Genomic DNA, 25394 nt, shown 5'->3' with positions numbered 1-25394 from the left:
CAGCCCAGACAACCACCACCTCCTAGGAAGGCCGGGATCCAGAGGGGTTTTGTGCTGCCACAGACATGTTGAGGTGCAGTTTCACCCCTGCAGGGCCCACCCCTCCTGAATTTTCTGCTCTGGGCCACTCCTCACTCCTTGCAAGGCAGCACTTACGGGCACTGCTTCTCTGGCGCTTTCCACTGCAATTAACAGGGGAAGTTTAATTTATTACAAAGGTGTTGGCTTTCTGTTGGTGTTTTGTTTGTTTGTTTTTTCTCCATTTGTTACTTCTATTAATTAGAAATCCTAATACAAATTTAAAAATAACAGACAGTCCTGCTTTGGCTCCACTCCCATTTTGTGCCAGTTTTCACCCCATTCACTTGCCAGGCTCAGGGCAGACCAGGACCGTGCAGTGGGGTCATGTACATGAGCCCTCTCTTCCCAGAGCCCACGCTGCCTCCAGAAGATGAAGGTGGCACAGCTGTGTTCATGTGAAGCTGGGCATAAACTACATTAGGCTTGCTGCAAGCCCCCTGCCGTACCAAGCATAATCTTCCTGGGTTTCAGACAAAGCATCTCCCCTCTGTTTTACTGCACCGCTGCCCAGCTGAAGGCTCCAGGCTGGGCTACTGCAGCATTAAACCCTACGGACGACCCAAGCCTGTCCTGCAGATCCTCCAAGTTTCCATCAGTGTAAGAGATGAGAATCACATCTAAAAACCTTCCTTGGTTTTCTTCCTGTTTTTCTGTTAACTGTTAGCTCGGTGTCTTTGGGATTGTAGGCAGGAGAAAAGAAGGCTGTAAATCCAAACACTTGATGGCATTTCAGTTTCTGAACCTTAAATTGTACTTAAGTTCCTCTGTCTGATGGCTGCACACAGCCAGAACTCGCTCCCTGACAATCATAAACAAATTCCCACAGTTCTTGCAAGCAGCGATTTCTGAAATAACACATTCCCAGCGACGTGTGACACAAGCCTTCAGCCTTGGGCATCTTAAAAATAACATGGAAATCAGCCAGAGACATAGCAGGGCTGGAACCCGCACTTAGCATTCGTCCCATTCCCAACTGGAACAGGCCCTGCCACGCTGTGCTGCACTGGGGGGGCATTTTTGCAGGGCAAAATGAAAGCAATCCTGCCAATTTCACAAGCCAGCCAGGATTGGGTGAGGGTAGAAAAAAGCATGAGGTCCATCACTCCACTCTGACATGGGAGAGACTTACAAGGCAATCCTCTGCCAGTCCTGCCTGGCTCTAAGTTTCCAGCACTGTTACTCCATGCAACCAGATGATGCACCAGCATGCTGTCTTATATCAAAATACCTCTTCTCTAAAAAAGAAAACGCATAAATCAACTTTTTCTTTTCCCCAGTTCTTCTACTCTCTTATGGACAACTCAATTCTTTCCAGTTCTGTTACAGCTGTACTCTGCCACATCTCTCCTTCCAGTTAACGTAGAAGTGTTTCCACAGGTGCTATCTGATTTCACCTGGAAAAAGCCAGGGGGAGTAACACAGAGCCAAGTGAAACTACAGGAGAAGAGGCTCAGCCTCACAGAAACACGTACAGCACGAGGCTAAAATGCACAGCAAGGATGCCAGTTAGCATTTGGTGGTGATTACAATAATCCAGTAATGCAGAAGAGTTTTAGAACTAAAAACTAAAAAAATCAAATCCCAAACACATTTGATGGGAGTTATTTCTCTTTCTTGTCTCTTAAAAGACCACCAAAACAAGTGGATACAGGACTTTCCACAGCCTCACAGAGCTCCTCGCATCAGCACACTGCAGTTCATCACTCGGAGCACTTCTTTTTGGAGCTGGGCAGGGCTCCGTGCACTGCGGGCACTCTGCGGAGCCCGATGCTGTTACCATGGCACTCGGGCACCCAGCAACTTCAGAAAAGCCTCAGCATTATCGCCACTCTATGGACCAACGGGCAGCAGGCAGCAGCTGGGTCTCTGAACAAGCCATGCAAAAGCAAAAGCAGCATTAGGGTGAACAAGCTGCCTGGTAAGCATCCTCTGCGCAGATCCTCTGCACAGTCTCTTTTATTTTAGCACTCTGCCTACAGGAAAAGCAGAGGCAGCATCACATGTGCATGCCCACATCTGCACACACTGCTCTCCCTCTATGGCTTTGCCCTCCAGCACTGATACAGAGCAGCCAGCCAGCAGTCTGGCTGAGAAAACACCACCCTGATCCTTCTTTAAGTGATACTCAAAGCCCAGTCGCTGGAGCCTTACACCCCACGAAGTTATGGAGTTACCCCTACACCCAGCAGGCTGGTGAACCTTTGCACACGCTGTGGTTACACTGCAGCACAAATGAACTGCAAAAAACAAGTAAGAGTCGTGCTGGGAACCTGTTTGTTAAAAGAAAAACAACAATGGATGATTTTATGTAGTGGAGAGGGAATAATGTCACCGCTTCCCTTGCACCAGAAGGATCATCACTCATTTCCCTTTCCAACAAAGGAAAGGATGCTGCAGGGGTACTTGTACAACCCTCCCTCCCCGTGACTGGAAGTAGCTCTAGTATTAGGAACACAGAAGTAGCGGTCAACATCTGGAAGCTTACTTCATGCTGTTTAATGAGACGGAATGATCTCAAACAGCTAGACAACAGAAAATAAGTGAAAATAATAATTCCTACTGTTAAACTTCAAGGTACTCCCAACTGTACTTCAGGGTACAACCTCTCACATCCCAAAACCAGTTGCTGTGGCCCTGGTTTTTGTCTCTAACTTCAGCCCTTCAGCCTACCCGTAGGTGTTGCACGAACACGATGCTGTGCTGCAGACAACACAACGCACAAAAGTTAGAAATGAGACTCAGCTCAATAATTGCATTTTCTCACTTGACCAAAAATACATGCCACGGGTTAAGGATGTGCTCACTTGACACAAATACTGTGAGCAACCATAGATTTCACACGCTGTACTATCTTGTAACTGATCACAGGATAACCAAGCGTATCTCAATATAGAATGTAGGCATAATGTAGAAGATAAAACTATGAAATAAAATCATAGCAACAGTGATTCTGACCAGACAGGGACAACAGGAAAACATTTGGAGGCACATGACTCTAAGTCCCTACGTAAAATGACAGTCAATTCTACCAGAAAGCACCAAAGTATCTGTTCTGCTTTCTGCTGTAAAAAGCATAACACGCAAAAGGTCAGGATGCCAGCAACTACATCAGTGGAAGATTTCCCCTTGAAATTTCCCAAGAAAAGCTTTTCCCCTGCTGGGCAACTAGTTAACATGGGCAATTTTTTTCTAGGAAAGGGCTAGCCCTTGGAACCATCAGTAGTTGGTAGGACACGGTGCCTCTGAATGCAGTGTTGTAACTCGTTCCATTTTCCTGAAGTGCACCAAACACAGGCAAACACTCCGTACTCCTGGTAATTCTGCGAAGATGTAGCACAAAGATATTACACCTCGCAACGAGATTAAATCCAATGCCGTAAACTGGAATAAATCCAGTGATATTAGAGCTTAGGGTGAAGTTGAATTTGGCCTTCACTGTAACGCAGAGTTATAATGAGATAACAATGGGACTGAGGTGATTAACTATAAACAGAAATAAACCTTCTGTGCCAACTGTTTAACTGCAAACACAGGAACGCCCTGCTTAGGGCAAGCTTAGGCTGTTAAATAAATTCAAAACCCCCAATAAAATCAGCAGAAATACATTTGAGTGGAATAACCAACCATCCGGGTTATTCTTATTTGTAGGGTTTTCTCTCTCTCCCTTTTATCACTCTTTGGAGTCTAATCCCAAAGAACATTCAGAGTGGCACGAGCCAAGTTGTTCCCAGAGCAGGAGCATTACCACTTGAGATATAAGCAAAACCTTGGCTTGAATTACAGACAGTTCTGTATCCCTCCTCTGGTGAGATGTTATGCACTGTGATTTAACGTCAGAAGTGGTGCTTCATGCCCACTCAGCCCTGATGATTTTCACTCCTGGGACCCATTAAATCCTCAGGGCTGCAGAAGAGACGTGCTCCTTACAAGGATCAACCTTGTCTGTTCACCATCACAACTTTGGCCATTTTAGTTCTTTGTCTAAAGAGCGAAGCAGAGAGAGGATCTCACACCAGCTGTGAACCTACTGAGCCAAATCAGACCCATTAGGTCTTCAGAGACATCCATCACTACTGCATCTGTACTCGGAGCTACAGAACTCCTAGCTCTTTTTTTAGAAACAGGTTTTGTGCAAGCATTCAAGTTTGAAGTCAGTGCTTACAAAGAACTTATGAAAAACAGGATGGGAATAGGATGCCAGGGGAATAGATGATTCTCTCATCTGAAATGCATAATTAGCTTCTGGTTAAGTGTGCAATTAACATTAAAAGTTTACAATCAAGTATGATGGCATTCTAAATTTACCTCTGTTAAATTTAAAAAAATGAATATAGTTACCAGTGTTACTTCTTTGAATCCCTCCCTTGTGAGGCGCCCTGCTCAGTAACATCCTGTCTTCCAGGTGAAAACTGACACAAAAAGCTTTTTAAAACACTGCAAGTTTGCCTTGGAGATGGCTACACAGCTTGGGTTTTATTTTGGCTTACACTTTTTTGAGTTGTAATGCTAACTGCCACTCAGCATAATTAGCAGTTGTCATATTTCTGTTGGTAAAAATCCTGCCCACAAAAACAGAGCGATGATGCTTTGTACCCTCTTCCCAGCTGTGCCCAGAAGCTGTAGCACGCGTGTTTCCAACATCCACCAGAGCTCATCTCAGACCCCTACGGATTGCAGCAGTTAAGCAACAGAAACATTTTTGTTAATGGGAAAGAAAAAAGCTGTACTCACCCTAGTAGTTTAAATCTGTTAAGCAACATCTTAAAAAGAAATCGTACTGCAGTCTAAATATGTTGTCTCCATCTGAATATCACATCCTTTTTGCCTTTTAATCTGAAGTTAAATTTAACCTCTCACTGACTTAAAAAGGGGACGGGAAGTAGTTTCGACTGCAATATCATCTGCCAAAGCCTGTACTTAGTGATGTTTGTTATTAACCACACACATATTTATAGCAGTGCAACAAAAATTAAGACATGTAGGGTGTAAAAGAATAAGGAAGAGTAAAGAAATTCCTCGTACAAACTGTGTATTGTAAGTGTTGTGGTGTGCATTATTCTGGGCTCAACACTGCCACCGATTTTCCATCAGTAAATTTGCGGTATGATACAAAGAGCCCATGGGATTAATCTGTACTGGGCCAGCAAGAAGGACAGACTTTGTCCCTCAGCATTTAACCTCAGAGCATGCTGTAGCACAACATTGCTCTAGAGTTCTGCTGTTATTACTTACCACCAATAGACACTGAAATGCACAGAAGAAAAAAAAAAATTGATCTTTCATTGTTCTCAGCTGAAACCAAAATCACTTTTATTCATTCACCCTGCTTCCACTTGGATCTGGCCAGAGTGGCCTTGCCTAGCTGCTAGGCAACCTGAGCACCGCATTTAGTAATAACCGAACGCATTTGCTAAGAATATAATAATGCTACCGTTGAGATTTATTTATAATAAAAACCATACTTAGCTGATAATATTATAGCTTTCCTTTCTGATCACTAGGTAGTAAGTCTGAGAAAACAGAACCGTTGGTCAAGAAAGTACCTGCATGTATGCCCTGCATACAGAGAGAGGAAAATGAAGCAGCCCCATATAAATATACCATGAGGGAGGTGTTTTATATGGAAGTATTATTACAGATGACAGTGCTATAAAAAAAATTCTAATCCAAAAATTCTATTTATGCAGATACCAGAATATCTGCATAATATTAATATATTTACATTAAAATGTTTTAAATTAGAAGGGATAATTATCCAACCTCATCCAACTACAATGTGAACTTTCTCAGTAAAGGTCATTTATCCCATTTACGTAAAATCACCATTTCAAAACAAGACAGAAGACTTGGAATTAAAACACAACCAACTGATCTTTGAGTTCTTTTTTAAAAGAAAATAAAAGGACAAAACATTATTTTGTATAATTCCTCTCAGGACCATTTTTTTTTACCATTTTGTTCTCTAGAAGCAGAGCTATCATTCTACCTTAAAACCACCACCAATACCTTTGATTGGTGCCATCCCTCCCACTGCCCAACTCAAGAGAAAGAGAGCTTCCTTTCAAGTCTCTTCAACTGAGCAGATGATTTCCTGGACTGCTCAGTCACTAGCACAACTGAGAGAAACCTGATTAAAATATCAATTTGGGTGATTGGGGTATTAATGTCAACAGAGCCAAAGGCCTGCTGATTACATCAAAATTAAACAGAGCAGCACCCTTCTTTGATCTTGACAGCCGGCAGCTTGGCACTTGAAGCGCTATGAGTTTCTCCTACCTTTAAGAAATCCCAGGAGCTCTACTTGGTTGGCACTATGCCCAAATATTCTGCTCTTCTGACCAACACAAAAAGGCAAAAGTAAGTCAACGTAGAAAGCCCCAACGATCACTGATCTTCCTCGATCACAGCACGCCAGACATGGTTACTTCCCCTCTCTTGAGATTTATGTGACATAAACCAAGGTTATATGTGCACAGCTCAAGCACCTCCAGCCTGCTCCAGCTGCATACACTTAACAGAGCTCTGCAAGCACCCACAGATAGAAAGAGAGGCAGCTCCACGGAGCAGGGAGCATCTGAGGTTTTCTAGAAGTGCTTTATATATTCTGGGCTTTATACAGAAGTTTGAAGTGGCTAATTTAAACACCTGCAACTTCTCCCTCCCTTAGTTCCACATTAAGCCTGGTTCAGTCAAGTCTTAAAATCAAGCTTAGCAGGTCATAGGTTTAAAAAATGTCAACATAATTGGAAAGTTGCAAGTAAAAGCAGAGCGCTAAGTTGCAGGGTCCCACACTCACAGAAACTCAACAGCAGCTGTAAATCATTTTATAAAGGAATCAGAAAGCAGATCAGTGAGAAATCTCCTTCCTACACACAGAAACAGTTCTGGGATACTGTTGGCCCTCACTGCTGCTTGTAACCTGAAGAATACACGGATATTACAGATATTAGTCTCAGGACAGGCAGGAAGTAAGCAAGCTCAGACACTGCTTTTTTTAAAGCAGTACACACAAAGTTGATGGTTAAGGTCCTTAAATCATGACTCACATCAGGGATCCATGCAAGGAACACAGAAATAGAGAAGGAAAGCACACAAGTCGCTCTAGAAACTGTCAAGCATTTACATAAACCTTTTATTGAAAGGAAATTTTAAATCAACAATACTGTTGATTAACTCCAGTATTACAGCTCCTACAGTTAGCACACGCTGAGGAATCTGCCTGGCATCTCTTTTTGTAAGAAGTTGAAGGTTATTAAAGCCTTTTTTTCCTGAAATCTTCAAACATTTATTTAAAATTCCTGCTTAATTCATTTTAATCCTGGTATCTTTGAAATATATATATAAAATCATTCACAGTTCTTACTTCTTGCTTTTACACAATTTATTAGAGAATTTGGTGTTCTGAGGCCAAGAAAATCAAACGCAGGATTGGAAGTCTTCTTTAATTACTTACTGGGCCTGAACTTCGAATATTCTCATTACACAACCCCTAAATGAAATCAAGCAGGTCCATGCCAGGTTATCTGCATTAGTTTCAGTGTCAGAATTCAGCAACATGGAGAGGATATTTTATTATATGGTTGCTGCAACAAAAACACAGCAACACAGAAATAAAATGAATCATACCACTGCAGTAAATAATAATAGAGTTCCTCATTTTAGATTCTCACTCTGGATTCAAAAAATAGTCACAATAAAAAAATGTGATTACTGTGATATTATGTTTAGATGCAATAACCTGAGATTAATTATAAATCAAGTGTATATAAATCAATTAGAACGCTAAGGTCTTAGCTGGGACAGGGTTTTGGTAGAAATGCGACACAGTTTCAACTAATCTTTAATTCTGAATTTTAAGCTTAACTTGTGGGAGAAACCTCTAAACAGACAGCTGTTTCACGTTAGTGAGCTACCTCCTGGAGATTGTTATGAGAATAACAATTAAGACAATGACAGCGTGATCTCTTATTTGAGATCTTTTCTTTTTATGCAAAACAGAAGGGAAGAATCTTGTTAACTGGTATTGCAGCTGGAGCCCTTTGGTACTTTAAAACACAGCAATCCAAGCTTATGCTTTTTAAACACATCTCGTAATTCTTTGGGATATAGAGGGTTAAACACCATTAGGATAAACACTATGGTACAAATTCAATTTAAGTCATTTGCCAGTATGTAGCATAAAAGACACAACACCCTTGCCTTCCATAGAAAGGAGCATCACAAGCTATTGACACAATTGCTTGGCCTTGGCCCTCCACTATGCAGCTCAGGAACTTTTATTTTTTTAAACTGGGCAAGAAGGCTGTCATTCAGAGTCGGACAAGGACCGATGGGGTGCTTGAGCAGAGGAACCCTCCAGCTTACCTGCACAAATTCTCTTCCCGTTTAATTTACCAAGAAGTCACTTCTGTCAAAACGGTTTGAAGCACACCTCTGCAGACACATGAGTCACAGGAAGGGACAAGTATCTCATTTGGAGGACGCCAGCTGACAGCAGAAGCTACATCTAGAGATCACTCATTCAGTGCTCACTGAATTTTCTCACCTACTAGTGCTCACTCAAAAGGTGCTATCAAAAGGCTCCAGATCTGCTTCGGCTTTTGTTTCAGTTTAATAATACACTAACCCCTGAGATTGAAGAGCAGACCAAATCAAGAGTCCCATCAGTCAAGTGAGACAGCAATATAGAGAGAACTTACTGCAGGGATGAAAAAGGCACAACCACACAAAACATATAAACAAAAATTGGTATTCATACTACAAAAAAAAAAAATCATCTCCAAGCAAGCTGTTTCTTACCGTTGTATCTTTGCTGGGTTTAATATAAATCATTTCTGAAAATGCTGGCACTTACCCAAATCTGCAGCTTCACTCGTTTGTCATTCCTATAAACTGTTTTCACTTTGAAGTCAATTCCTACTGTGCTAACGAAGGCTGGTGTAAAAGTGTCATCGGCGTATCTGAAGAGGAAGGATGTTTTCCCCACACTGCTGTTGCCAATGATCAGGAGTTTGAACATGTAATCAAAATTTTGATCTGAAGTATCTTTCTGCCTGTATCTGGCATCTGTTACTGAAGCCATCTAAGAAAAAACGACAGACATTGAAAAAGAACAGATTTAGGAGCAGTTCAAGCACTCGTCTTCCTTAACTGCGTACCGTATGTTTAACTTATCTCTCTTCTTTCTAATAACATACACACTACATCTACTGAAGAAAGAGCAACACACCTTTAAGTCTTCTTGTAAAGCCCAACTTTAAATTTCTGTTATCCACTTACACTGCTAAGATTTCCAACCCCAAGAAATCCACCTGTTGCACTGCTTTGTATTTAGAAGAGTAACAGATGGCTATTGCAGCTTGCTCAGATATTACTGGGGAACCAGCATTCTCTACCCCAGTGGCAGGGTGCCATTTCTGTTGCTCCGATAACCTGTAGTGCTGCAACCCAAAACTAAAATCTTTGACAATGCATCCAGCTATGCGATTCATTAAGCAGCCACTGAGGCAGGTAAATCTAAATAATTCTTTTTATAACTACTAGGGACAATCTGCATTTCTAGCTCATGCACCACCACCATTTCATCCTTTGAAAGTTCTGTCCTCAGTGTTTACAGATTAAAAAAAAAAACACACCACACTTAGCTATGAGAGGAGAAACATCAGTTGACAAAAGGAGTTTCAGCTGACAACTTCGAGACCATCTGACACTTATCTACTCTGAAGACCGCAATTCAAGTAAACAGCACATGCATAAAATGTGAGGCTCAGCATGGCTGCAGGCAGCATCCCTAATGGCTGGCTGATCACTTTTCATTTCTGGGGGATAGTGAGTGCAGAGGAAAGGTGCAGACTCAGAGATTCCTCCTCTTGTGATCCTGAACTGGATTTAAAAAGCACACACACGCAACAAAAGCAGCCAATCAACCAAAAAAAAACAATCCTATGGAATCAAACATCACCACAGCTAGGACTCACCAAGCAACCCCAGGCTGCTGCAACGTTCAGAGCTTTGACACGCAGCCTGAGAAGCCAAGCCCCTGCTTTTTCATTTGCCACAATTTTCATCTCTAAGGCTGTTTCTGAATTCCTCCCGTGTCAAACAGATGAAGGTCCTTATAGCCAGCCAGGGGGGTGTGCAAACTGGGGCGATGACAATGCAGGTCTGATAAGCAGCTTGTCCACCAAGCCAGGACGTGCATTACTTGTGTGCAGTGCCAGAAAGCAAAGTTTGAGCGGAGATTGAAGTCTTTTATTCACAAACATCCAAAGAAATAAGTCAATTTTCCCCCCAATTCATAGTCACAGGCATCTTTAGAAACAAAACTCCTACCAACTTCTATTCTCACCATGTGCCCAAACAGTTTCCTGCTTATCAAGGCTCGCTCACACACAGGACTTAACCTGCCTGCTGAAAAGAAGTTCAAAATTCACTGTATTTAAACAGCTATAAACCAAAATGCTGCCCAAAGCTAAACTGGCATTCCAATTTAAATTCAGCTCCCAACAGAGGGGAAACAAATTGTTGTGCGTGTTTTATTTAAGTTCAAATGGAGCTGTTCTTGGTTTATCTCTGATTAAACACGTGCAACTTTCTCACCCAGGAAGGAGCCAGCACAGCAGACCTTTCACAGATTGCATTAATGAGGACAGCTCTGAAGAGCTTCAGCAGTAGCTCAATATTCAACAGCTGCACTGAATGCAGTCAAATCTTCCCACAAGCAATTCTCTGTAGGATACAATACCACTCTGATACGCAGTCCTTAACTTCAGCTGCTATTCAGCAAGGCTACAGTCCTTTGCAAGCACTCCAAAAAAGCCCAAGTACAAATTTGCCTCTCACCAGTACATCAGAAAAGTGCTCTTCTATTCCTCTCTTGCAGTTCTGAACAGGAATTTTTTACAAGGAAGAGCTCGACATCCAACTAACTTCCACATGCACGCTCAGGCCCTTGCGTTCACTGCCTCGGTTCAAATCTTAGCAATCTCAGCTGCAAAAATTAGGAAATTAGGAATTAGGTGATTAGTTCGCTTGTACCATCACCGAGCTGGAAGGCAGGGAGAAGTTATGAGTAATTTATGTGCCTCATACACATATGTAAGCCCACAAATGCCATTGAGAACACACGTGCACTTGGTAACAGAGGGAAAAAAACAACTCTACTTCTCCATTCCACTTGCAGAAACTTGGAAAAGTGAGATGCCCTCATCACTGGAAGCCTGGTCATTTCAAGATTTAGTGGTAGACATTTAAGGAAGGTGTTTTCCACTAATCATATACGGATCGATACCTCCTTGCTCTCACTACCTTTGTGGAATCCAGTCGCAAACTCCAAGCTGATCTTTCAAACGAAACGCTGCTGCTTCCATTAACCCCCTAGATTGCTATAATCAAAAGCGTACCTGGCTACAAATGCCACTCTCCAGCCCCAGTTAAAAAAGCAATTACCGAATGTGACCAGCTGGAGCAGCTTTGTTAGGAGCACAATGCAGAAAATAAGATCAAACGCTGCTTGCACAGAGCCCGGCGCTGTTGTCATAGAAGCACAACGCTCGTGCTGAGGATGCTGCGGGTCGCTTCGCTGAAGCATTAAGGCAGCGGCGGCTGGCACACCAACATCTCAAAGAAAATTCCATCTCCTCGCTTGAGTTTGACATTTTCTTTTCCCCTCCTCTGGTCACTAAAGTGAAACTGGAAGGGCTGCAGTAGTAATTACTGGTTGCAGATCATTATTGAAGTTGCACTCGGCAAGCATTTGGGCTGAAAGCCTTCACGGGGCTGCCCTGAACTCACGGGATTCCTCAGGCCAAGTCCCTGAGACCCTTTTTCACCCACTCGGTGTCCCACCACTGCCCCAAGCTCTCCCTTGTTACGCCAGCACAAAGGGAGCATGGAGCTGGTTCGGCGAACAGGCAGATCCCAGATAAAAATAATTCCTCCTACAACTTCTCCTGTTTCGCAGGGCTGTTTTTGAAGTGGGTTCAGCTCCTGCTCCAATACAAGCGAGGGAGCCAAGCGGGGGGACGGAGCGGTGGGAAGTGATGGCAGTTGCTATGCTACTGAGAGGAAGGTCCCCAAATCGCCTCTCCTGCAGGTCCTCAGCAGGGCTTCAGCCTCGGCAGCAGGGGGAAAGCGACGGTTCGCAAGCGTCAGTCACCTCCCATCGAGCTCGGCAGAGAATTGCCGCACAGCACCACACACCTCGTCCTCCACAAAGATGTCCTGGTGCGGCTGCTGCGGACATAAATTGTGTTTTCCCCGTGGTGAAAGGCTGTTCAGATAGCAACACAGATCCTGTACGCAGCCACCTCCACTCTTTGCTTAGGACACGCCAAGCAAACCAGGGTTTCTTACCAGTCACCCACAGCTGGAGCACGGAGCGCAAGAGGGGCTTGTGCTGGCTCTAATATAACTGCCGTGGAGTAATCCTCAACAAAATGCTGCTAACGGAAGACTTGACTACGTTACAGAAAGCTCCTTACACACAAGAAGAGAAACCTGCCCATGAGATTGTCGCTGAGAATTCTCTGGTGAGAGCCTGCACCCTGTTCTTCGTAGGTAACAGCATACAAATATCCACAACCTGTGCTCCCAGGGGCTTCAGCGATGGGAACAAGGCCTTAAACACATCCGTTTCATGGAAGTTGTGTGAGAATAGGCAGTTATGGAGCTGTAAGTACCTCATTATTCCCCTGTTGAGGAAAAAGCCTGCAGCGTGAGCTCGTCTGTTGTTAGCCAGAGAATTCACGCAGGAAGGGGATGCAACAAATGCTCTGAAGCAATAAAATCTTAATCAGAGCTTATTAGGCACCAAAGAATACCTTCCACAGTCAAGGTGTCTTTCCTGCCTTTATTCCCTACTTCGCTGTAATGCAATTTAAAAAAAAGGAGCCTCTCACCCTAAGACACCTCCCTGGGAAACCAGCCTCCACCAGTTTCCATAATCACTGACATATGCCGTATGGGTGGCCTCACACAGCTGTGCTCCTTAATTTGTGACCGATGTGGTGAACAACCTGTTCTGTAGTGCAACACGAACCATCAAAATGTTACTGCTCTTACGAGCCAGTAGAAGTGGTCACTACTGCCCCACTTCTGCAATATTTACAGCCTACAGATAGCTGCAGTGAAAAGCGGTACACAGACTGGGTAAAGTTGATGGTGCTGCCTAGAAATCACCTGGTATATCTTGCCATAAATTTATTTCCAGAAAAAAAAATAAAAAAAGAAGAAAAAAATGTACTTCAAGTGTTTCCAGTCCTTATTATTTTGTCTACGAACTAAGGGAGGGCTGGCACTTCTCTATCTTACAGACAAAACTCACTAAATCTGATCACTATTTTGGAAGAATAGACATCTCTGTATTAGCAACTGCACGTGCCTGTTCACAGCCACGGCTATTTCCATGTCCCACCATCTCTCACAACATTGCAAGGCAGAAGTCTGAACTGCCTTTGGCAAAGGGTCTCCTCGCCTGCTGCCAGGCACCTCAGTTACCAGCAAAACACGGTCACATCAATGGAACTTACACTTAAAACTACACGGAAAGAACTATCTGCATTTTCAACATTATCACTCTGTATGCTGTATATTACACACACTGTGCATTTCTAACAGTGACAGCATCCCTTAATATTTGTAACTACTTTCTTTTTAAAGCCCAAACTGAAATTTACCACAAATGCTTTGTATTATGTACCAGTGGCAATTTAAACGTGAATGTTTAACTGTTTCATCATTTGCTAGCACACATACATTTCTTTCCTTACCCATAAAATAGGGATGACAGGGCCGAAACTGCCACTCTGTATTAAGAGTCAAAGACCTTACAACAGCATGCTACTCCAGGCTGGTTCCAGCCCAGCTTCTTCTGCTCAGCAACTGAGCCTCCACTGCTTCTCCTGACGTAGTATTTTACTCCCTAACGGAGCTGCAACTGGCAGGAACCATTCCCTATTTTAGAGTCATAACCTCCTCTCTCTTACATCCATCTTATTGTTCCTGAGCTCCAGCACTCAAGATCAGGCAACAGAGAAGAAGAGACAAAGAAGGTGACCATCGTTTGGAAGGGGTAAGTGGTGGCAGCATGGAACAAGAGAAGGGGCAAGTCACAAACACAGCTCCACCTGTACGACTCCTTGCCATCCACAGCCACTTACAAACGTGGAAGGAAAAAAATATTACTAGATACACTCCCTTAAAAGCAGAAATAATGAGGCTAAATAAAGGTAGAAAAAAAGAACATGGAGCTAAAGTCAACACTTAGAGCTAAAGTCAGACAGATCCCCAGTCTGCCAAGGCTCTCAGAGAAGCACAGACAGGAGCACTGGGGACAGCTCTGAGAACGTTGCAACTGGTTGTGGAAACCATTCAGTCAGTTACACAGTAGGAAAAAAAAAAAAAAAAACACAAGAGAAAGCAAAAGATTCCTTTATCCCTAGTATGTAGAGTTCTGTAGTAATTCACAAGAGACATTATTGACATGCAGCAAACTTCTTTTCAAAAGAGCTAATACCTTGTGTTTTTTCCCCAGAAGTATTACAGCATGTCTATATTAACAATTTCTAGTTGACAAACTACACATTGAAGTCAATTCTCCACTGAGAAATAATTTAAAAACACTCCTTTATGTGCTCTGTCATCTGAAAAGAAAACCAAAACTTTTTTTAATTTTTCAGGAATTAAACTAAGTCCTGAATCAGATCTCTATCTCCTAATGACTTTTTGTTGTTGGTTTGTGTGTTTTGTTTTGTTTTTTTTTTAAGCCAATGTACACTGTCCTGAGACTAAAGCTCATAAAGGAAATAAGGCCGTGACCTTAGTGAGTCTTATACAAATACTTGTACTACAAGAGAGATTTACCAGAAGCAGAAAACATATAATGAGCAATTAACATAACTGCTAATAAGTATGGCAAGCAAGTGATAGTTACCAATTTAGATCTATAATCCATGAGACAGATGGAGGCTTTGCTGTGAGTTATATGAATCAAGAGTGGTCACACTGCTGAACCTGTGATGTAGAAGCAGAAGGATTACAATATTTAAGACAAAGATGGGTAACGAGAATATTACAGAAGCTACTAATGGGTGGATAGGTTAGACTGGGAACACACTGCTGGGGAAAGGTCTGAATTTCCTTCATGGAAGGTAACGGGGAAAGCCCTGTAGTGTACAAAGAAAAAAGAGACAGTACTCAAGTTAGTAACAGATACCAAGATAACAGTAGAACTTGAAGCCATCAGTTTAGAATTTATTAAAGGGAGAGTATCTAGATTAAGCTAAATTTTAATTTCCAGAGATGTTCTAGAAGGGGATGCAAAACCTCAGATAGGAATTGTTACACCCTCATCACAGAATGGCAGCAAAGGGAACAGAACCACAGAGGAGCTGAAATACATCTCCATATATTTCTGTTCCACACAACGCCTGGGTCAAAGTCTACTGCACAGCAAATGCCAATTACACCAGGACGTGTAAACGTCTGCAACCCCACTTACAGCACATCCATATAGAAATAACTGCCTTAAAACAATAGTTGTGCCAGATATAGAAGGGGAAAAAAAAAAAAAAAAAAAAAAAAAAAAAAATAACAGAATTCAGTCCTCATTTTCATGTTTAATATAATCTAAAGGCCAACTTCAGCTCTGGTGCATTTCCTCTCCATCAGACAAGTGTGAACCCCCACTTGTTACCATGACTTATTTTATGCTGCCTTGTGGAGGCTGCTGAAGCACCCAGACAAACCCAGACCTCATCTAAATAAGCTGCAGCCACCAATTCTAGGTAAGAATTTGGATCAGACAAGGACAAACCCTTTCTCACGATCCACACAATTGACAATCACCTCGCCTGGCACACAAAACGGCACCTTGCTCTTGCCCAGACTACTCCACATTTTTCTTGATTACGGTTCCCTGTGTTCCCCCAGCCCTGGCCTCTGCAGCAGGTATTTCTGTGACCACCTCTGGCTCTCACTTCAGCACCGTCCACAGTTTCAGGGAACTTGGTTTTGAAGCTTCATCCAAATCACTTAACTGCTAGATCCAGAACAACAATAAGTCAACAGTGGAAACAGAAAGAAAAGCCACTGTTTTGCTGCTTTAGAAATGTCAGCCCCTCATCTTGACAGTAAAAGCTAAAATTGATTTATTAATGAAGTCTTCACAATTAGATTTTTGTAGTGGACTTAGGCTGGAAACCACATGCTGTGAATGAGTTCAATATATGCATGACAACTGAAGAAGAGAACGCTCTAAACAACATGGGCAGTTTATTATTGCTCATTCAGATTTGGGAACGCAAGCTTTAAAAAGTGCTGAGAATTTTTTGAGTGTGGAACAAAAGCCCAGAATCGGTGGCTATCCCATCAATTCTCTTAACTTTACAACCACAATTTGTCAGGCAGCAGGCTGGGACTGCTGTCAGAAAGACTTCCTCGAGTCAAACATCTCTCTGGGTGTCTGGAGCCATGCCTCGCCTGTTTCCTGCGTAACGTTCAACATCCTTAATGTCCATTTCAGAGCCATGGCAAAACTCTCAGGAAGAATAAATTTATTACTCTATTTTTACAGTGGGAAAAAAAAAAGGAAAGTAATAAGAGTTTCCACATCGTTCACATTGTTTACTCTCTGCTACGAGTGTTTTGTTTGTGGCTCTTTTAACATCACACAGGTTCCTGCCTGCTGGCAAACACGCTGCTCCGAAGGCACAGAGAACACCATTTAACAGCACAGGGATCTCCCCTTCTGCAGGGGAACTGCTAGCTGAGCCTGGCTCAGCTCTGCCCCAAAGGATGCAAGAGACTTACATCCTCTTTGTGCCCTAGAGAGCAGCTGCAGGGAAGATTTCCCCAATTCCCTTTATATTCCAGAAAGCCTGGAAACCACAGGAGCCAGGCATTTCCTGGAGCTGCGCTGGGACACAGCGAAGTTGCCACGATGCCCTCCCACTCTGCTGGCAAACAACGCCAGTTCAGCCACACGAGGGAATTCACACTGCTTGGAGCCACCGGCCGGCTGTACGCTGACTCAGACACCTGTCCCACAAGCACGCAAGAGACATTTGCAGATTTTCCTACAACACCAGGTCCAAAATGTTCCACCTGCATGTAAGAATCAGAACTGAATCAGGTGACAGGAGGCTGGCTTTGTCCTGTAGTAACACTCGTGTCGTGGAGACAGGGCCAGCTCAGAACACCACTGTGGTGCAGGTGAACTTTGGCTGCCTTCTGGCCCCAGCCTCGAAGCTGAAAATCTGTGAGGGACATGTTACTTCTTTTCTCCGTGCTACGCTGTCCGTGCTGTGAGGTAAGCCAGCTGCTAACACAGATTACAAGTGCCCTGACAATTCCCAGGTTTAACTAGCTAACACTCCTGAACGTACGTCTTACTGCTTATGTCAAAGACCAAATACGACTGCGCTGCAGGGAGCTCAGCAGGCATTACAGGAGCTCACTAAGTACTGCAGAACTTTAACCAGCGTGTACACGAAGTACAGCTGAAAGGCCAGCTTGGGACAGGCTCAGTTTTAGCCACTGAGACGTGCCTCCTGCAAACACCCCCAGACAGCACCCCTGGCCTCCCCGGGAAGGCTCAGGAGACATGCATCCCCTCACACGAGGGCCTGCTGCCAAGCAGCTCTCTCATCCCCCCTTTTTGATCTGGGGCTGCATCAGACCAAGGCAAAATGGAAGTAGGAAAAACACCACAAAACACACAGCTCAACTCACACGGCTACTACAGGACAGTGATGGCTAGCGTGTTGATGAATGCACTGCTTTGCTACACCTAAGGCTCAGAAAGAAATACTGCTATTAAAACCTCGAAACATTAAGTCTTCTCAACTTGTTACTTGATAATGTGTCAGATCTGCAAAAAGGGCGGCACAGTTTTGTCCAAATCGCAAAGGAAGTCTGATTTAGAGATTGGTTTATGGAACTCTCTTCTGACTTGTAATACAAATTGCCCTGATAAAACAGAGTCTTGAAGGCAGCGATCACACCAAGGTCTCAGTAAGTGCATATACAACTGTCTCCAGGACAGCGAGCACAAATAACAGGAAAAAAAAGCTTTTTAGTTACACGCTCACACATAGCAGTATACAGATCCAATTTACAGCCTGACAGAACCCCCATGATCTGCATCGAGATACAAACACAGGAGTCAAGACTATGTTCCACTGATATCTTTTAACTTGGGATGGAGGGGAAGGAGGAAAAAAAAAAAAAGAAAAAAAGAAAAAAGAGGGCTATTTTAACCCAGGGCTAGCCCAGGCTAGTATGAAGCCCCACAAAGAGTTATCAGCAGAAGTGTGGGTGCAGCACTGGGTAAGGAGTGACAAGGAACGAGGCTGGAGACGTTTGAACCAGGTTTGCCACCAAGAAAGCGTGTACAGAAACATGAATTAAAGCTCTGCTGTCACAGTCTTGGGCCAAGGGAAAATTCACATTCAAATTAACCTTTTTTTCTCTTTTGGGTCAGGTTAGTCTTAATGGAGGTCAGCTCAACCTGGTTCACTGCACAAACGTGCCGTGAAGAAGGGAAGGACAGCACGAGGAAAGAACCTCCGGAGGCAGAGACAGGAACGACAGCGGTGGTGTTGGTGATGCCGCCGTGATCCCACAGCACACCACCACCACGGGCATCGCGCCCCTGCCTTGCTGCTGGCACACTGAGGAAAAAAAACACGTGGCCTCGGGACAGGTGGCAGCAAGACCGCGTATTTGACACCGTGCAAAGCGGAGGAAACGGAGAGTTGGTGCTTTTAGCGAGTGAAACTGGGATGATTGATCTGCTTGGGTTCATGTGGTGGGCTCACTGCCTGCTGCTGCTGGGCACTGTGGACACACCAAGCGTCCTCCTCCTGTGCAGTGGGTGAGGGACACGAGTGCTCTGCAGGCCACCAAGGTGCAGCCAGCCAGCACCTTGCCCTTCCCACAGCAGCACCAGCAGGACCAAACCCCGTCCGTCTCACTGCCGGGCAGTTTTGAAGCGCTGCCGTTCGCCCAGCGGAAAACATCCGTGCAGAATGACAGGAATTGGCAGGGCTTACGCACCAGCTGGAAAACAGCCGGGGAGGCCACAGCCTCCAGCCCCCCACCCCCCCTCCGCCTAGGTTATTTAAAAGATAACGCAACGGTTTATCACCTCTAATAAATATTTATTTTAGAGCTGGGGCTGCATTTGGGTTCTCCTCACGGTTTCTCTAAGGTTGGGGGGGGGGGGGGGCTGCCCTTAACACCCCGCGGGCATCGAGCCCTCAGCCCGTCCGAACCGGGAACTGAGGGGCTGAGGGGGGCGAGGACGAGGGAGGAACCCGGGGCGAGGCGAGGCGACGCCAGGCGCCTTCCCGCCCTCCCGCCCCGCACGCGAAGCCTGAGGGGACGGCGCCTGAGGGGACGGCGCCCCGCAGCCCGCCCGCCCTCCCCGACGGCTCGGACGCGCCCGTTACGGGCGGAGGGAGCCCGGCCGCCGAGCCGCGGCTCTTACCTGGGGCGGTGGCGACGGAGGAGGAGGAGGAGGAGGAAGGGCAGAGCCGAGCCGAGCCGTGCGCCGGTCCCGCGGCCGCTGCAAGCGTGGCGGGAGCCGCCCCCCCGCCGGCACCTGGGGCGGCCCCGAAGGCGGAGCTGTGCCGGGGGGGGGGAACCGGCAACGCCCGGGAGGGAGCGGAGCCGCCCCGGGGGGGAGTCCCGGCACCGGGCTGAGGGAGAAGCGTGGGGACAGGGGAAGGAGTGAGCCCCCGAGGGTCCCATCAGGGCTCGGGGCGCTGCTCAGGATACCCCCGAATCCCCTCAGCAGCCCCCGAATCCCCTCAGGAGCCCTCGAATCTCTTCAAGAGCCCCCGATTCTCTTCAGGAGCTCCCGAATCCTCTCAGCAGCCCCCACAGCTCGGGATGCGGAGAGCTTTGTGCCGGTGGGACCGTAACTTGCGGTTCCTGATCTTGCAAGGGCTTCAGGAGGACGTTTCTCTTCAGTAGGAGTGTTGACTCTGAAGCCTAGTGATGGCATGAACTACTGCACTGTTATTGAGAAGGAAAAAAAAATGAGGTGGTAGCTGTGATCTCCCTGAATTGCTTGTCTGAAAGAGGTCTGACAAAGTGCTTAATGAAGACCCTTCTGTCTTTAAAATCCTACAGACAGACCCCAAGTTCAACCTCAGAGACTTGATTTCTGTTGTGACCTTTCTCTGGCTGGGAAACCAAACCAGCTCTCAGGGATGATCCCTGAGAGAAAGCAAACAAAAATTAATCATGAGTGTTTTAAACACCCCTCTGGCATGACTAACGAGGCACTTCCTAAACAGCCAGCCAAGACGGCAACGTGTGGCTTTAAGCAGGCACCTGAGCACGAAGAGCAGGTTCTTGGTTCACGAGAGCAGCTCTTGTCAGGGGAGGTCAGCACAGGGGCCACCTAAAGATTCAAGAACTGCAAAATTGCAGCCTCCAGGGACCACCTCTGATCTCAGGGCTCTAAACCGGAGCAGAGATGCTGCTGTGCCCTCAGCACATCGCTCTGAGTGCTGTTCTCTTCCTGCCCCATCTCATCGTGGTGGGGTGTTTGGTTTGGTGTATGGCACTTTGGCTCAAATACTGCCCACACTTTGCTTGCAAAAAGCTTCTTGCACGTGGAGTGATCTGAACTGACCATCTTTGGACTGGCTTGTAGGTCAGCCAGCCCTTGGATAAACTTTCACTTTATAACAGCTCAGCCACTTGAAAGGAGTCTGTAAATTACTCTTACTGCTACGATTTCCCCAGGGTAGCTGACCAGTTAACAGTTTGGTGAGAAGGTAGGAAGCCAGAGAGCGCTGCAGTGCTACATACCTAGAAAACATCCAAGGCTTGCATTTTAGGAGCAACACAGGAGTGCTGCAGGGAAGCCTCAGGAAAACCTCTTCCCACTGCAGATCAGAGATGCTACATGGCTTCTTGATTTTACTCAAGTTGGAGCTACTTGGCAGGTGGCTCGGGGCACAATTCTACCCAGCATCTAAATGATTTCCTACCCTCCCCTAGAATGGCAATGTTTATTTGCCATCGACACCACAACAAAAAATATTGTTATATAAGCCAGGATACAGTCATGAAGAATCTAACCAGCCCTGATTCAAGCCTTAAGTGAGACATCAGCTTTGTGTAGGCAACTTGACATAATCAATACTATAACAAAACCCAAGACTCATTAGAATAGTTATTTCAAAGACATCCTGTCAGGCTTGACACCTGCAGAAGTCTTTTTAGCTCTTTGCAATCCTCTCATTGCTCTGGGAAATGTTTTCCACCTTTTCCAAAAGCCAAGTTCCACACTACCCAGCATGATGTCTGCAGCGATGGCGCTAATGCTTTTTCCCTCCATCTGCTGACTGATGCTCAATCTAGAAAGCATTGCAAGCCAACAGCCCTGTGAGGTACCACCATGGAAGGTAAGAGGCCATAGGCAGATATCTTCACCTTTGAGGGGTGGGACACATGAAGATTTAGGCTTATCTGGGCATCTGCTTAGTGATCACCTAATTTAACAACCAAGGATAGCAGCCACAACAAGCGCAGAGGCACTGTGCAGCCTACTTCCAAAGGCACTTCCAGACTTCACACTCTCTCTGAAATGCCAGTGTTTATGTCCAGCTGCACTGGAGGATTAAAAATGCCCTTTCTCAGTCAGGGTTCTCTGAAAGGAGGGATGCACCCTGGTAATTAGGGGACAGAGGAATTTGTAGTGATTGTTTTACAAGGCTGTTTTGGGGTCTATCGTTCAGTTTTGCCCTGTTTCTATAATTTATGGAGAGAAAATTTTTTGTTCTTCTAGTGCACTTTCCTTCTAGGATTTGATTATGTGGTCATCAGTTGCTTATATGGCTTCCAGTGAGGGAGTTTTGTATTATTTTAGATTTATTGGTGGCCAAATGAAGACAGGGAATGGGAGAGAACTCCCACAAGCACACGGAGTTGGAAGGGAAGAGCAGATGTTACACTTTATCTTGTTTTCTGACATGTGGATCTCCCTGACTCTCTCACAGCAGTCGAGCAAACATATTTATCAAGCATGATATGCATACTCCACTATTCTGCCAATGTTTCTAATTCAAGTTACTGCATCCACACAAAATGCAATTGACCTAGAGAAACAATTTTAATCTCTTCAGTTCCTTCGTTTCTCAAAACAGTATTTTATTTATGACTACAGCAAGAGCAGCACCAAAGCACTTAAATCAAGGACGATGGCCTGCTATGTGCGATGCTGTAAGCAGTAATAATGCTAATGACCCTGGGTCGAAAAGGCTCGTTCTCCAAACTCATGATAAGCTCTGGTCACATAGGAAAAGTAGTATCTCATTGAAGCACAGTTTGCACACAGAGCAATGGCTTCAGCTCATTACCAGCTGTTGTCTGGGGAAGCTGGATGAAAACATGCCAATTGCAAGAAGAAAACCGAATCATCTTCGTTTGAATAGGTAGCACACATCCTCACTTCAGTGAGGAATAAGCAGCATGTATGCCCCATGCTGTCTGTCCAAGAGGTGTGCGAATTTCATCCTCTTCATCAGAACTAGTGCACCAAAATTCCTAAAAATGTCATTTGCAAACAGATCATACCAGAAACTGCACAATAAAGTGACATCCAAATTTGCCTGTGCTGCCAACAGAGTTTCTCTTATGCACAGCATGTTATGTTGTGTCCTGAAACACGCTCAGAAAGCAGGGAGAACATCTGCAGTTCTCACCAATTAATATTTCTGCAGCACTTCTACCTCCCCCATACTGTGCTTGTACTAAATGGCTCAAAAATGAGTACATACCAGTAAACAATCCCTAACCAGCAACTGGTTACCTACAGCCCTAGCCAGGCACAGTCCAGCCTGTGCTGCCCTGAAGCCCAGCTCCCACAGGCCTTCATCCCCTTCCCTGGGGTGGCAGCAATGGCATCACGCCCTTCCAACAAGGGGGAAACTCTAGCAAGTTGTCTCCCTTTCATCCCATCATCGCAGAGATGTGGGAAATGGAGGAAGAGTCACCTGTTTTGGTTGGAGGAAGGAGAACACAGGAGCAGCTCAGAAATGCTCAATTGTTTTTACAGCAGCCACCCCTTGGTGATCCCGTGCCCAGGACGTACCCTGCCTGCTCCCTGCACCTTGATGGGCTGCTCTGAGCCTGTCCTGGGACGAGTGCCAGCACCAGTGGCGTGTCACATTTCCTGCTGCTCTGAGTCACAACCTGGAATGCTTAAAGCACAGGTCAGCCAGTTTCTGCTTCCAGGGTAGTTATGAATGGAGAAGCTTGGTCTCTGTCTCTCTCTCTCTCTCTCTCTTGTCCCTAATCAAAGCAATCTAGCACAAATTTAGCCATTACAAAATGATGCCGTATTTGTCAAAACCTGGAGGAGATCGCAGAAGCCTCGCACCCTGTCCCCTCTGCCTGTGACAGGTGACAGGCCACAGGAACTGGCTGGCAGCTGAGATGCCTCCTCCTCAGCACGCTGACGTGGTGGCAGCGGGCTGGCGGCGCAGGAGTGAATCACCACCTCTTCTAGGAGTGGTGTTCCCCAGACAATGGCAGGCCTGGGAACTGCGCGCAGCCACTCCTTACGCTAGACAAACTTTGAAAGGAAAAGCAAACTGAGTTTATTTGACTAAACTGCTTAACAAATTGGCACCTGTTTCTTGGAGAAAGAAAGGGGGAATGTGTTAATAATATGCCAGATAGTTTTGAGGCAAAGTGACTTTCACCAGCTAACAGACCTTCGTAGTTGTTTCTTGGTTCCCTTCAGACAGCAAACTCACCTGCTAGCTAGCCCCTAAGACAACTTACACAGCTCCCTGGAAGAGGGATGCAACCTTTTAGATTAACCTTACCCTTTCCTTGAAATACACATGAATTGGCAGTGAAAAGTTCCATCACCTCCAAGGATATATGACTTGCATCCACACAGGCTTACTGGTATCTCACTGCAGAGCTGTTTGTTGCATAAGCTGTTTGTGAGGACAACGAATGAAGCTCATTAGCAGTTTGATACAAGTTAGATACAATGGCAGCCAAACAGACATGGGGATGAAAGTGCATTTGACTAGGAACCTCCTAAACTCTCAGCATGCCAGAATGACGGACAGGTTGCTCTGGCAGTGCTGGTGTTCCTCCCTGTTGCACTTCTGTTCCCTGCTGTGAAACGTGGTGAAGGAAAGGTTTCCCGAGCCTCTAGCTGACACTTCCTTAAAGCCTGCTCAGCCCCAGGTGCACAGAGCAACCTCTGTTCCTAAGCAGCCAGATGGCTAGCTGCAATCTAGTCACTCTTTAATTAACTTTGCATTTTTCCTTTGTGGGTTGTTTCTGGGAAGAAGGGAGCTGACAGCATGTTTGTTTACACGAGATTGATTTGGCCTGGCACTTCCCTGTGTCTATACTAAGAATTTTGAAGTGTCTTTGGGTTTTGTTATCCCCATAAATGGAGAAGCTGAGAATCCAAGGGGATTTCTGTGGCGTATCTACAGAAGTTACGTAAGGATGGAGGTTTACTGCAAGTCATATGCAAATAGACAGGAAAGCAAAATGAAGCTGATGGGGGCAAACTAATCTGAGGCCTTGGTTACTGTGCACTGTCGAGCTGCTGCAGTGTATAATTAACTTTAGACTCAACTACAACAACAGTGACCTGGAAGAAGCTCCTGAAAACCCCATGGAGTTGCTTGCATGCATCAAGTTACACAATATACATGCAGTAGCTCTTGGAAGAAAGATTCAAGATGTATCCCTCTGCATGGCAGAAAATACCAACCACTATTTCAAAATACCAACCACTAGATCAAAAAACAGAAGGGTGTAAAGAATCTGCATTAGGAATTAGTAGCTAAAATTTCCACGTATAAAACTAGCAGGTAGCAAGAGTAAATGGGGATGCATCAGAGAAGTGGTGATGGAGATTAATTTTGAATAAGAATGGTCTTAAATGATGAAGCACACTTCCCACATCTGTCACCAAAGGGAGATCTCTGTAGATAGAGAACTTTCTAAAAATTACTTAGAGGCAATGTTTGCTTCTGACATCAGAGCATTTGTAAAGCAAGGCTTTGGGACAAATGATGTGCATGTCACAGGCTATAACTTCACTGCAGAGTTAAGACAAGTGCAGAGCTGCCGAGAAAGCATGCCTGGAAAATCACAAAGTTGTACCCTGCTATTCTGCATCCGAGATTGGTTTTCGTAATTATTATTTGTTGAATCATATCCCAGATGAGCAAGCAGAGTCCTCCCCCTGGTGGCAAGCAGAAAAACACATAGCAACGAGTTTTTACAGTTGTGTTCATCAAAGGCTATAAAGGAAG

At 45.0% G+C, this 25394-nt stretch overlaps 1 protein-coding gene across 2 annotated transcripts in view; it reads right to left on the bottom strand.

The window, feature by feature from the left end:
- The window catches only part of RAB3B (RAB3B, member RAS oncogene family), a 54117-nt gene extending 34534 nt beyond the window's left edge, over positions 1–19583 (bottom strand). The window contains exons 1-2 of one of the 2 annotated variants that reach the window (XM_032192809.1): positions 19571–19583; positions 8936–9163 (exon numbers count right to left, since the gene is read on the bottom strand). In XM_032192809.1, coding sequence (XP_032048700.1) covers positions 8936–9163 — 228 coding nt within the window. In that variant the 5' untranslated portion in view covers positions 19571–19583. Of the gene's footprint in view, positions 1–8935; positions 9164–15013; positions 15059–19570 lie in introns of those variants that run through there. The other variant, XM_032192808.1, reaches the window with a different exon arrangement.
- Between the last annotated feature and the right edge of the window lie 5811 nt (positions 19584–25394).

Source organism: Aythya fuligula, chromosome 8 (assembly GCF_009819795.1).
Source record: "Aythya fuligula isolate bAytFul2 chromosome 8, bAytFul2.pri, whole genome shotgun sequence".
Taxonomy (NCBI): Eukaryota; Metazoa; Chordata; class Aves; order Anseriformes; family Anatidae; genus Aythya; species Aythya fuligula.
The sequence above is the reverse complement of the archived record's forward strand: the minus strand, read 5'-3'. Positions and strand labels throughout refer to the sequence as shown.